Source organism: Fundulus heteroclitus, chromosome 21 (assembly GCF_011125445.2).
Source record: "Fundulus heteroclitus isolate FHET01 chromosome 21, MU-UCD_Fhet_4.1, whole genome shotgun sequence".
Classification (NCBI taxonomy): domain Eukaryota; kingdom Metazoa; phylum Chordata; class Actinopteri; order Cyprinodontiformes; family Fundulidae; genus Fundulus; species Fundulus heteroclitus.
Window position 1 is genome coordinate 23014947 of NC_046381.1, and position 13618 is coordinate 23028564.

At 41.4% G+C, this 13618-nt stretch overlaps 1 protein-coding gene across 1 annotated transcript in view; it reads right to left on the reverse strand.

Moving 5' to 3' along the window:
* The window catches only part of trdmt1 (tRNA aspartic acid methyltransferase 1), a 92111-nt gene that overhangs the window by 31648 nt on the left and 46845 nt on the right, over positions 1-13618 (reverse strand). The window contains 2 exon segments of the mRNA XM_036124807.1: positions 5092-5175; positions 9212-9281. Coding sequence (XP_035980700.1) covers positions 5092-5175; positions 9212-9281 — 154 coding nt within the window.

A 13618-nucleotide genomic window follows, 5' to 3' on the forward strand; every position in this document is an offset into this window, starting at 1 on the left:
ACAATCACGGAATCCATCCTTCTGTGCTGGTTGCACAGAAGGGTGGCTGCAATGAGGGTGCATTTTTGATAGGCTAGCCAGCCTATCACGGAGTGATCGGATGACGTCGGGGGGCTGCGTACACTCTGTTCATTCTATCTGTCCTTGTTTTCTCACAACCAAAACAGATCCGCATTCCAATATCAAGCAGTGCGCCAGGTTCTTGATATATTTCTGCCAGATGTTCTAGGAGTTTACTAAGAAGCATTAGAACAATAAAAAGCTTTCAAACCGTAAACCATCTTGAAGTGTACCGCAAAAAACCTCATGTGACTCTCACTTTGCCTTGTATCCCACAAGACGGTTGAATGAATTTATTGCCCATAAAGCCGGGCATACACTGTACGATATTTTCAATCGTGGTACTTATATACAGCTCAAACTGTACAACGAACCCTCAGGGTTTTAAAAGTTCACTGCTCATGACATATGTTCTTACAGTGTGCAGGCCCGACACTCTGATGTGACCTGACTGCTCACACTGGACGTTCAAAAACCACACGTCGGACTCACCCCCGTAGAGAGATGGCGCTACTCAGACTAATCTACCCGGAAGCCAAATGTCAACAGTAGAAGAAGAAATAGGCGAAAGTGTCGATGCTCACTGTTAAATATGAGGCTTACTAGATCGGAACACGCTGCCTTGGCAATTCTACAAGTTGGTCCTCCATAGTTTGACTCCACGTCACACGTACCACCATCATGCTTCTCTCCACTCCTATGTTTTCGTTTGAGAAGCCGAAGAAGAATTTCCTTGTTTGCGTGTGCGCAGTGCGCGAGGTTGGGGCAAATTGGCTCGTAACTCTGCTTAAACAGCAGGCCGGCACTCACAATCACTCACGAGAGCCGACTGAATTTCAAATATGTTTGATTTTCATCCGATCATCTGATTCCTGATCTGGAGGTGGTCGTAAGAGGCTAATCGCCCTTCGTTACCCCCCATACACTACACGATGCTGGACGCACGATCAAGCTGAAATTCGGCCCTGTCAGGATTCTGCAGGCTGTGCTGTCTGCACGGCCTGTTCTCTACTCTTTTTCCCTCACAGGTGACTGTAGTTGACAGGTGGGCGTGGTGCACATCTGCAGTTCGTTTCGGCAGCTCCGGCTGGAACTTAAAAGCAGGTTGCAGTCAGCTGAAGGACGCCGGAGTGTTAAACATTATGGTACGCTTAGTGGCCACTGTCCAACAGTTCCTCATTCCTGTGTCTCAGATATTCCAGATTCCCTGTGCTAACCTTTGTCTCCTGTTTCTCGTAGTTCGTTGTGTGCTTTGGATTACTCACCAGTCGCTTCTCCTAGCACTGAAGACTGGCTCCTGAATCCCCAGCGCTCAGATCCTGCTCTGGCATTCCCCTCGAGCCCTCTTGGTGTTACCAAGCCAGACAAGAGTTCCCGTCCCTGGATTCAGCCTGGTTCCTTCAGCCGCTCTCCGTTCCTGCTCTCTCCTGTGGTGCTGCCTGGGCTCCCTACCTTTGTTCCACTTGCCAGCTCACCTGTCGCTCAGTCACCTAGTTCCACCAAGAGTAAGAGAACTGCCAAGTCCGTTCTTCCACTCCACCTCCCCCGGACAGGTTCTCCATACCTGGCGGTAAGCAGAGCTTCACGCAGCGTAGATTCCCGCACTTGCTCTCGTTAATATGTCCCTTTTTCTCCCGCAGTGCTTTTTATCCCAATGTCCAGATCATTGTCTGCGGCTCACTCTGTGAGCATTTATTCGTGTTTATCAGCCGAAATAAACATCTTAACTGCCTGTTGTCTTCCGACTGTGTTCTGCATGTGGGCCAAACACCTAAAATGACAGACCCGATCCAAAAAATTCTTGCGCGACTGAAGAATCGGCCTGGAAAGGGCAAAAACTTGTACAGTGTATGCCTGGCTTTAGTGACCCTGGAGGCTCCGTCCTCTTTGCACTCCAGCCCAGACAGTTTAACCATGTTATTTAAAACTTTGGTAACTCTTTCTGCTTTAAGAAAAATATATGATTAACACAAAACTGATGATGTATTTCCATAACAGGTTTTGTTCAGGCTTTGTTCAGGGGGCGAGGACCAAGGCACACCCTGAGCTTTCCAGTCTTTGGCTTTTCCAATGCCTTTAAAGCATTTACCTTCTCAGTTTGTTCTTTCACCTTCTCGATAATGTCCATTTTTTCCATTTCATCTAGTTCATCTTTGAGCCTGCCACGAAGAGAGTATGGGATGCGACGAGGTGTGCACACCACTGGTGTGGATGAAGGCTTGAGGTGGAGGATGCATTGACCAGGAAAATGCCCAATGCCCTTGAACACGTCTCGAACACTTCTGCAAACTCTTTAGTGATGCTTGTGTGTGTTTCTGGCTGTGTTTCAATTATGTGTAACAACTTAACTATGTTTTTAATCTAGATATGTTTTCATGTCCAAGACTGAAGGAGCGTTTTCAACATTAACAATATCAAAGTCTAACATGACTGTTTTTTCTTTGTGTTTGCACATTAACCTGCAAGCTCCTTTACTTTTAAGCCTCTGACCAACGTATACAGTATGTAACTGTCTGGTGAGCCTAATGCTACATCTCCAAATACTCTGAAATGTGTCTGCTGGTGTTACATTAGCCTGGGCGCCTGTGTCAATTTTAAACATTAATTTGCACCTTGCTTTGTTGAGTTTTGTTCTACTGTCAATAAAGAGCTCAGGTGGTGACTGCTCTGTGCAGTCAGAAACAGTTTCTGTGCCTGTTTCTGCAGTGTATTAGTCGTACAGATCTTAGCAAATTGGTTAAATTTCTTGCATTTGTTGCAATGTCGTCTTTTTGCTGGAAAAGTTTCTCTACCCTCGTCCGCTTGCACCACACTCTCTGTTCCTAGCGATGTTATTCACACTGGCGGTAATCAGGCATGGACTGGTAATCGGGCGTACCGGGCATTTTCCCGGTGGGCCGACGTGCTGTTTGGGCCGGCAGACCCGACATGTATATTAATAATATGTATTATTATTATTATTATTATTATTTTATATATCTGCCTCGTTATATTTGCATAATGCATGAAGAAAAATAAAATCAGCTGCGCAAGAGTCTGTTCCTTACCCTTACCACAGGCTACTGCAGCCCATTGGTTATCATCCCTGACAGTCTAAAGGGCTAGGCCAATCATAAAGTAGAAAAACACCTTCACGCTCCATGTGGAACTTTGTGCAGCGGTGTTCACAGTAGTAATGGATAAGAAACGCAAGGGAGGCGCAGATAAACTGCACGAAAAAAAGAAACGAGTTCTTCAAACGGACGCTGCGAAATGTGTCAAACTGACTGACATGTTCCCAACAGCAGGCCCTTCATCTGCTCCGGTGTCTGATGTAAAATATGGTGGTGGTGGTTGTAGTCAGTGACGTGCGGTAGGGTTCATAGCTGGTGAGGCACTGACGTCATCAGAGTCAGATTTACAAATATATACACTCTACAGAGTAGACTCGTTGCAAAGTGCTGAAGGAGACTGATTGAGCCAAATAAATTCACCAAGATACATGGAAAAATATTGGTTCTTTGATGAAAAACAATTTGTCATTTGATTGGTAACAGTTTATGAGTTATGATGGATTTCTGCATTTGTAACACATTCTAAAACTCTAACCCACATTACGCACATTTTATTACAAAAACAAAACATGAATAAGTATTGCTGTCTTACCTCTACTTATAATTTAAGTCCCTGTGGCGCTCTTTCTGAACAAAAATATCATCATTTTCCGGTAAAAGTTTTCTTTATCTTCTTCAGTTTTAAAATTCTCTCAGTCTTAATGGAGCTCACTGCCAGGGAGGAAAGCCTTCCCTGATCAGTCCTGTTCCAGCTGTATGTTTAGAGTCTTTTTAGTGCTTTACTTGTTAAGCAAAACTCGCTAATAAAACATTAATAACTTGTTTTGACTCTACTATTTGGGGATCACGAGCGGTGCCCCTTGAGCACCCCCTGCCTAGCGGCCAAGGAACTGCCGGCCTCACCTACAACCAGTTCTTTGCTGTTTATGATCGGCCAGCACCACGAAAACATGTTATCTGCACACAGTTTGATGACCAAAACCCAGTTCGTAATCCACATATATTAAATTGTGGAAAATCAGTTCATAACTGTTTGAACAATTGAATTTATGATCTAGAGACAGGAAGATGCATTCACAGAATGGAAGTCAGCGCAGTTAACATGGGATTGCGCAATCCCAGGGGAGGCCAAGCTCGCTGCGGCCTCACCGGCTTCGCTATGAAGCGCCACCAAGGATTTACATGAAAAATAGCGAAAAGTCTGCGATTTTAGAGAAAATATGATCAAAAATTAGGAAATTAGATAAATAAAATACTTATTACAAATGACTGAGTAAATCAAAATTTATATTATTATATATTTTCTTTCTTTCCATGATGACAAGTGAGGCATTTCTCTGGTTCATTTTGTCATTGGCATCCTTTTTTACACAGTGAGTGCACATTAGTCCAATGTTACCCTACAGTATCTGGAAGACTGAATAGATCTGATGGGCAACTTACAATAACTTCTTATAACGATGTAATGTGATAATATGTGTGATTGACCGTGACACCTCTCTTTCTCTCTCTCTCTCTAATCTAAGAATTGTTGCTGTGCTGTGGTGGAGTTTACATTTTACAGTGTTAATAAATTAAGATTTTGGAAGTATTTTAAGTGTCCACTCTCACTAATTTCCATTAACCTGGCCTCAAGGTATTGCACAGTTAGTATTGCACAGTTGGTATACACATTCAGTACACAAAAAAAATGTGGTGGGCCAGTCTAATCCAAAATGCCAGGGCCGATTTTTTGTCCCAGTCCACCCCTGGCGGTAATGACACCCCGTTATGCCAATCGGAGGTCACTAAAGTTAGTGTTGCTTCGGTGTGTAAGTTTGCTAAAACAAGACACCATAATTTTCCCTGGTCCACTGCCTGATCTGACCAGTGATGACATGTTTAGCCGCAACTGCCCAATTTTACAATTGAACCCACAGTAAAGTCACAAAAGGTGACACTACAATCCTAGATATGTTTTACAAATAACAAAATTTACCTTTGCACCTGTCTGGATGCATGAGTTTTCTGCACATATTTTAGCAATCAGGAAATAACGTAGTCGTGAATTTGGAATCCCAACCTACAAAAGAAATACAACAGTTAGGATTTATATACACACTAGTTGTAGAGCAATATCCTGACCACAAGGTGGTAATCTTAGCCTTCTACTGCAAAACATGGTTTGAGAAATCAGTTGTAATGTTTCTGCTTCTGCAAATGAAGATCAACACTATCCCCAAAGAGGGAGCTTCAAACTGATGCACGACTGGATTCTAAATGACAGGTTGCTGTCCTTACATGGCATTTACGTAGCTGACAATATTTCAACTTTAGTACACGTTTTAATTTTATCTTTTATCCACCTACAGGACAAACAACCATGCATGCACATACTCACACTTAAGGGCAATTTAGAGTAACCAACTAACCTTACAGTCATGTTTTTGGACTATAGGGTAGTTCACGCGTGACGTCAGCGCTACATCCGGGCACGGTGGTTGGCAAAAAACAGAGCTGCTCTCGTCTACTACATGACAAAACGGGTAATTTAGAGCGTACTTTTAGTTCGTTTATTTTTGGAATCTAAACAATGCCTACGACTTGTGCTCCCGGTTGCACACAGAGGCATTCCAAATCGTTGGATGTACGTTTCTGTCGTTTACCGAAGGAGGAAGGACGAAGAAAGAAATGGATATTTTCAATGAAAAGAGCGCAGGCAGACACTCCCAATGGACTGGGGGAGCCATCATACTACGACAGAATTTGAAGTCTACACTTCATCTCCGGTAAATACAACTTAATTCTGCTCTAGTCATTGTTCTACTTAAATAGCGGCGGAGGGGAGGTGGCGATGGCTACACGGGCCGGAGAAGCGGTAGCAGCAGCCGCTGTTGTCTGAAGCAGCAGACAGTGGCGGCTGCTGCGGCTGCTCCATTACGCCCCCCGTTCACGGGCGCTAGTACTTCTGTGTTTACGCTGCAATGTCGCCGACACCCCCACCCATTTTAACAAGACAAAAACACCAAAATAATCCATAGTAAACAATTTTTTTTTTATCCTACCGGGCGGGTCTTCCTCTGCTGAGACGCGGTCTGTGTCCGACGCCGCTTTGTGCTGTTGCACAAACATGTGTGAACAACATCCATCCATCCATTTTCTGACCGCTTAATCTCTCATGGCGTCGCGGGCGTCGCTGGAGCCTTTTTCCCGATATACAATTGTAGCCGTCCAGTGATTTCAGGGGCTTTTGTGCTCTCTCGTGTGTACTGGCCTGCGTGTTTATAAGGCAGCTGTATGTCGCGGTACGGAACACTTGGCCAGCATTTCACAGACTCGCTCCGTCCCTTCAGGCTTTTGCTGTGTGGATCTGGCAATCTGATACCATCAATCATCAACTTACTCTTAAAACGATCTTGTGATACGTTATCTAAAAAAGAAAAATACGTGGAGAACTCGTCAGTTTCGCTGTTTGCGTCCGCCATTGTGTTCGCCTTTTGCCAACCAGTCCGGCACGCATGCGCGAAAAACCCGGATCAAAACAATAACAATGAACTGGTCTATTAGAAGGAAACCAGAGAACTGACGCATGCATAGGGAGAACTCCGTGCAGAAAGACAGTGGTTCAAACCCAGGACGTTTTTGCTGCAAGGCAACAGTTGTTTGACTTCTTAGATTTGATTAAAAAAAAAGTAGCTACAGCAGACAGTCTAAAACTGTCATGTTCATGTTTCTGCTGTGAGCCTGTTAAAAAAACTGAAATTTTCAGTACTGATAAACAACTCTAAATAAACACAATAGACAAAGTTTTTTTTCTACAGGTTTTCCATTGATTAGAAAAGGAAAGCGGATAAGAGAATCACATTTAACTTCAAATATACCTTAAAACTATAGAAACAATTTAGGCATAACTTTAAAAGAGAAACATTAAGCACAAATTTAAACAAAATAAATGGCAAGACAAGATTGATATCAACTGATAAAGCTATTTTTCCTCTTTATGGGTAGGTTCCAGCAAACAGTAATATTTTCAGTCCTGATTTAAAGGGACCAACGGTTTCTGCACATCTTAGGTTTTCAGGCAGTTTGTTACAGGGCTGAGGAACATACAAACAAAATGCTCCTGCTTCTAGGAACACTTGAATGAAGAGGTCTCAGTTGACCTGAAGGTCTACATACCCTATACCTGACCATCAACACAAAAGTGAAGGGAGACCAGGATGGGGTAATATACTCTCTATTATGTTTTTTCATTAAAAGGTGTGCAGCAGCATTTAACTGAGGTCCTTTTTTGACTGTTGAGCTTAAAATCACCATCCATTTTAAAATCAAGGTTCATAAATTGGGGCTAAACCTTCATTGTCAGGGGGTCTACATCAACAGGATCAACAGTTCTTTGGGTTTCAACTGGTATATTTGACAATTCATGATTTGCAAAGACAAAGTGATTTGAGTTTTGATGGTCTCCTCGTCATTACTTTTATTTATTTCTATAGATTCTCTTTCCCAGTCAATTCAGGACTTTCCATATGCCTTTTCATCTAGGTCTATATTGAAAAACCTACAGTAAATTAATGAAATGTTGATTCTGGATGTAGTGTAGGAACTCCTTTAATATAAAGCAAAGAAAATGTTACATTAACCTGCCAGAAGCTGGAAAAATCTTTAAAAAAGAGACAACAGTATTTTCACACCTCAGTAGCTCAAGGAAATAATTAAATCAAAATATTTTCGCCTAAATATTTTAGGCTAAAATATTAAGCTTTTTATAAATTTTTCTTTTTTTTCTACAATCCAACTGTTATGTTTAGTAATTTCTGCCAAAAGCTGCAGCATTTTGATTAAATCATCTGAATGCAGTATTTGCAATCCATACCCTGGTTGGATGGAAAGAAACCTGTCTGTGATTGACTGGTGGAGTGGACAGTTTTTGAATTCGATCAAGTGGAGAAACAATCGAGCGAGCGCACAGCTGGTGTTAAGCATGGAAGGAGCAGGTCACGCGCGAACAGACACTGAACCAAGCAAGCGTAGAGTTGGAACCGAGTGCGAGGATAGTGGGTTGAATCAGAGTTGAACGCGCGCCACACAGGTTTTGAGCGCGAGCATGTGATGTTTGAATGCTGAAAACCTGTCTCACTGTGCGCTCGGATTTGTTCCTGCGCGCTCAAACAAAAGGCACAAATATTGCTCCATATTATTTTAGGCCCTGTGTCACCATGGTGCTATTGTTATTTGTAGAATTTACTACAAAAAAGCAGTATTTGAAAATGCCGCCTTGCTGTGTTTACATCACTCTGCAGCGAGTCAGTCAGCTAGCATTCTTCCTCTTGAGTTTATTGGCGGTTAGCAAACATCTTTTCAGTGTGCATTACCGCCACCAACTGGTGAGGAGTGTGTGTCAGCTAGCATTGACGACCGCCTGCATGAGGTAAATGGCTCCGTGACATGGCGAGTGACACATTAATCGCGCAACACAGCGAAATGATAACGAAATTTGTTGCCAACGCTTTTGTCGATTGTTGCAGCGATTAATGCGATCTAGTTCTGGAAATACAAGAGGAGGATGAATTATTTAACAGTCCTTTTAAATGGGTAAAATAAAACAGCTTTTTTCCAAGCCACCCATAAACCTCTAAAGAGCATTCCTTTGTAATTTTTCTATTTTGATTGAAATAGGCTTCGTCCCTGCTGCGCTTCTTCATCTTGTGTCATAACCAGTCCCTGATTGGTTGCCGCAACGCGATTTGAGAGAAAGTTTAGATTACTCCCAAAGTTTAGAATGTTCTTATTCTCTTCGCTCTGTTTCCTGACTGCGTTGGGGGACAGAGACATTCAAACGCTCATGCCTTTGAATTAAATAACTTACAAACAAAGGATGCATCATTTTGTTTGCATGGGTTGTGTGCTCACCTAATTGATGATTATTAATATCCACCACAGGTTCCAATAATTAATTTGCCCATAGGCAGTAGTTTAACTCAGCCAATTCATTCTGAAATATGTCAGACATTTTTGTTTATTTTTGTTTATATCTTGCAAATCATTGTTTTAAAAAATGGCTCAGAACTATTTGTTTCTTAGCAGAATTTAAAAAAAAAAAGTACTGTAGTTCTTACACTTGTTGGGGAGATCATGAATTCCTGGAAAGTGTATCCACAGTCCATCAGTGTTTGTACCAAACGGTCCCTAAAGAACAGAACAGTAGAGTTAAAACAGACTAAATAAATAACATAAGAAATTGCTTCGTCCAACAATGGGGAAATTCTGGCCTTATAGTATAGCAAAGACAGAGTTACACACAATTTATAGCAAAAAAAAAAAAAAAAAGACAAGCCAATCTAATTTAAAGTTAGTTTTAAAGCAACACAGAATGAACTTATCAGAAAGGCCAAAACTAAAAGTAAAAATAAATACTATGGCTAGGTATGTTTATTTATACTGCCCATTTCAGCAACAAGACAATTCAATGTACTGTACATGAAAAGAACATAAAATTAAAACATAAAGAGAATAATATTGCAGTGGAATAGTAGCAGTAGATTAAGATAAATTGGACTACAAACATAATCTAATGATGTTTAATTGCTAATGTTTGAATTGTACATTAGCAATTAAAGGCCATTCTAAACAAATATGTTTTAACTTTGATTTAAAGGAAGTCTGGGTTTTAGGGAGTAGCATAAGAACTGAATGTTGCTTCTGGTTATTCAATTGAAAAATATTTTATCTCAAAGGGAATTTAAATGTACTCATTTTGTCAAAGAATTATTATAGATGGTGATGGCTTTGGGCAGAAAAGATCTCTTGTAGCGGTCCGTTTTACAACCTATCTGAGAAGCCTTTGACTGAAGAGACTGTTTTCGAATGACAGTGTCATGAAGAGGACGTTCAGGATTGTCCATAATTTTCTTGATTTTATGCAAAATCCTTCTTTGCATCGTCGTCTCCAGAGGTTTCACAGATGTCCCCAGAACAGAGCCAGCCTTCTTTATCTGGTTGTTGATCTTTTTTAGGTCTCTGGCTCTGATGGTGCTGCCCCAAGATATGATAGCAGAGGAGATGACGCTCTCAACAAAAGATTTATAGAAGACATGCAACATCTTGCTTGAAACCTTGAAAAACCTAGGCTTCCTCAAAAAGTACAGTGTGATCTGTCCTTTCTTGTAGATGGCTTCACTGTTGCGTCTCCAGTCCAGTCTGTTGTCTAGATGAACACAGAGGTATTTATATTCCTCAACCACCTCCACTTCTCCCATGATGAAAATTGGGTTTGATCCCATTCTTTTCTCCTGAAATCTACAATCATCTCCTTTTTTATTTACATTAAATTCAATAAAATTTTATTTATTTACTGCCAATTCATGAAACATGTCCTCTCAAGGCACTTTCCAAAGTGAAATTCAATCAGATTATACAGATTGGGTGAGATTATACAGATTGGTCAAATATGTCCTGGTGTGCCCAGGATATTAAAGTCATGAAGAGAGAATGAATGGAGTCAGATTAAATTCTGAACATGTACCATAGGGGAGGGACCAAAAGGTATTTCACACCCAAAGCAGAGAGAGCCCTCACAGCAGGATTCCCTGATATGAGCCCAGACCACTCCCCACAGACAATAGGTAAAATTTCTCCAGGCCAGACTCTCAGTCTTCTCACTTATCTTTATGGGTCTGCTCTGGAGGACAGGGCCTGCAGGGGGCTGGGACCAGCTAGCTGCCCTGCAAGCCACACAGACAAAGACCCAGTTTTCTTCACTCCTTCCTGGGACTCTCAAGGAGAAAGTCCGCCCTGAACCAGCAGCCATGGGGCCTCACATGGGGCTCAAGGGCCACAAAACCCACAAGCTGCACAGAACGGGCCTTCGGTGAAACTTATCTGCCCTCGCTTCAATGGAGCGAAAAAGGGGGAAATTCTCGTCCTCCATGGAGAAGAGAACCCAACTGAGTTTGAAGATTCACCGACCAGATCGAAGCTTAGTTGCACTCTGACTTCTGCGCAACCAGACGTGAAGTACACAATGCCGAAACAGCTATGTTTATTTTTGTCAGCTGTTGAAGGAAAGCGGACGCGAGACGACGCAGATCGGCCGCCTTCCCTCACCAGACAGGCTGAGAGCCTAGAGGCTGCCTGCAGGACTTCGGAGCTGCCGATCCCAACCACGTTTTGGTGAGCTCATAGCCGCAGAGCTCCATGTCTGCTGCTGAAATGACGTTTTTCCTGAATCAATGCTCTTCCCTGAAAGGTTCAAAGTGAGCTGAGCTCACACGAGGCACCGACAGGTTCGGCAGAGAAACCATAGGGAAAGTTACACGTTCATTTGGAAATGTTTGTGTAATGCGTCCACATGGTGTTTAACACAAAGAGCTAACGGACGTAGCTCATGCTAGCGTTCTGATACCATGTCATTGCCGATGTGATTCGAGTGTGATCTATGGTTATAACAAACGTTATCTCCATAGGGGTTTCAGACATTGATGGTATATTAATGTTTATGTTAACTGGCTCGTTCTTTATGAATAAAAATAAAACCGAAATCTTTAAAGTTAGTGCCGAAAGTCTGCTAGCCAAACGGCTTTTAGTTTCTGATAACTTCTGGGTCCCGGATAGGCACAGAAAAAGCTTGTTTCAAGCTTAAAGCTTGTTCATTTCGCTCCGCCATTGTTCAATAGTGCTATGGGCGTTATTACCGCATTAATATGGAATATTAATGTCGATTTAAAGGCGTTTTGTTTAACTTTAGGATTAGCCTGTCACCACAGCGACCCTTACCTCCCGAAGGTAAAATCTCATTGATAAAATCGAGCATCCCTAAAGTAATGATTTTATTGAGCAAATCATTCTTTAAAAATGTTATTTCCTCAAATAATGTTTTGTGTAACTAAGGATTTGCATTGTAAATGGGTTGAAAACATACCAAATGTTGTTCTGAATTAGTGAAGCTAATTTACGTTCATTCCATGTTCTTTAAGGTGAACTTTGGTTCTTTAACTCAAATGAAATGTTATTTCATCAAATAAGGTTTTGTTTAACTCAGGATTGGGAATGGGTTGAAGCACAAGCAAAGTGTTGTTCAAAATTAGTTAAGCTAATTTAACTCCATTCCATGTTCTTTAAGTCAGATCTGCATTGAACCAGGATTCACAGAACTATTCTGATGATGATCAACCACTTTTGTTTCTTTTGCTTTTGCTTTAGAACAAAGGGCTAACGAAATAGCTCACGCTAGCCCTCCGTTTATGGTACTGCTAATTACCATAGCAGTACCATAAACGTTTATGGTACTGCTAATTACTTATTCAGACCGGGGGGGGGGGGGGATCCCCCCCCCCCCGGTCTGAATAAGTAATATTATGGATTTTTAAAAATGATTGTAAATTAGGGCTGTCAGTTTTAACGCATTAGACCACAACGGCAAAAAATTTTTTGTCACCGTTAATTACGCGTCAAAACACACACCCTGTTCCCTAATGTTTTTTCCCACGCCGTGCTCTCCGGTATGGAGGACCAAGTCTTCCATATTTAAAAATAAATACAGAAATAAATAAATGCTCAATAAATAAATAAGCATACAATTAATTGCCACCAAATTAATAAATATAGGTAGAAATTAAATTATACAGTGAAACATAAATGTATATATCTCTTTTAATTAGCTTATTCTTTTATTCGCCTTTGTAATAATTACCTTATTTATTTATTGTGCGTTATAATCTTCAACTTTATTTATTAATTACTTATTTTTTTAAGTATTTATTTTTGTACATGTTATAATATTTTTGTCTGTTTTATTCTTCCTTTGTATTTTTCACCCTATATATTTCTGTGATGCTATTTATTTCTGCCTGTCGTTTTTGCATTTCTGCCTCATTATGCAAATGAGGAGGGGCTGTGTCTTAAGGGCTCAACTTCTTCCCATTGGTTGGTTAGCATTTTACTGCGTCGGTCAAATCTACATGGCTTTTGCCCGCACTAAAGCATTGTTAAGTAATGTCAAACTCAGCAGGCAGACGTTCAGTGTCCGACCTCTTAAGGAAAGCTGCTAATAGACTGGAAGAGTTAGAACGCTGTAGATTTGGGATCTGAATGTTTTTCTGTGGTTTCAGATTCGGCTTTTCCAGATCAATAACTCATCGACGGATGATTTATTCTACAAAGCAGACACCTCTCCGCAACCACAGCAAGGCAGACAGTGAGCTACAACCGTAGTTTCCTCAAAACGAGTCTCCCATCGCGCTGGGTGAATTACATTGGGCCCCATGCAGAGCTCACTTGATAAGAAAATATTGTAGTTGATTATAAAAGGCACAATATGAATTATCAGATTCACATCCAGGCAATAAAAAACACTACAGATTATCAATATTCTATCCATGTTGGTCTAATTTGTGAATGAGGCGGAGTTTCATCAAGCCGGTCCAACATTTTCCCCTCAGCTGCAACACTTGGGGTTCACGCTGCGTCTTTACACATGATCCAGCACCGCAGAGAAGTTGGTTTGAAGTTGGATATTGGACATTCAA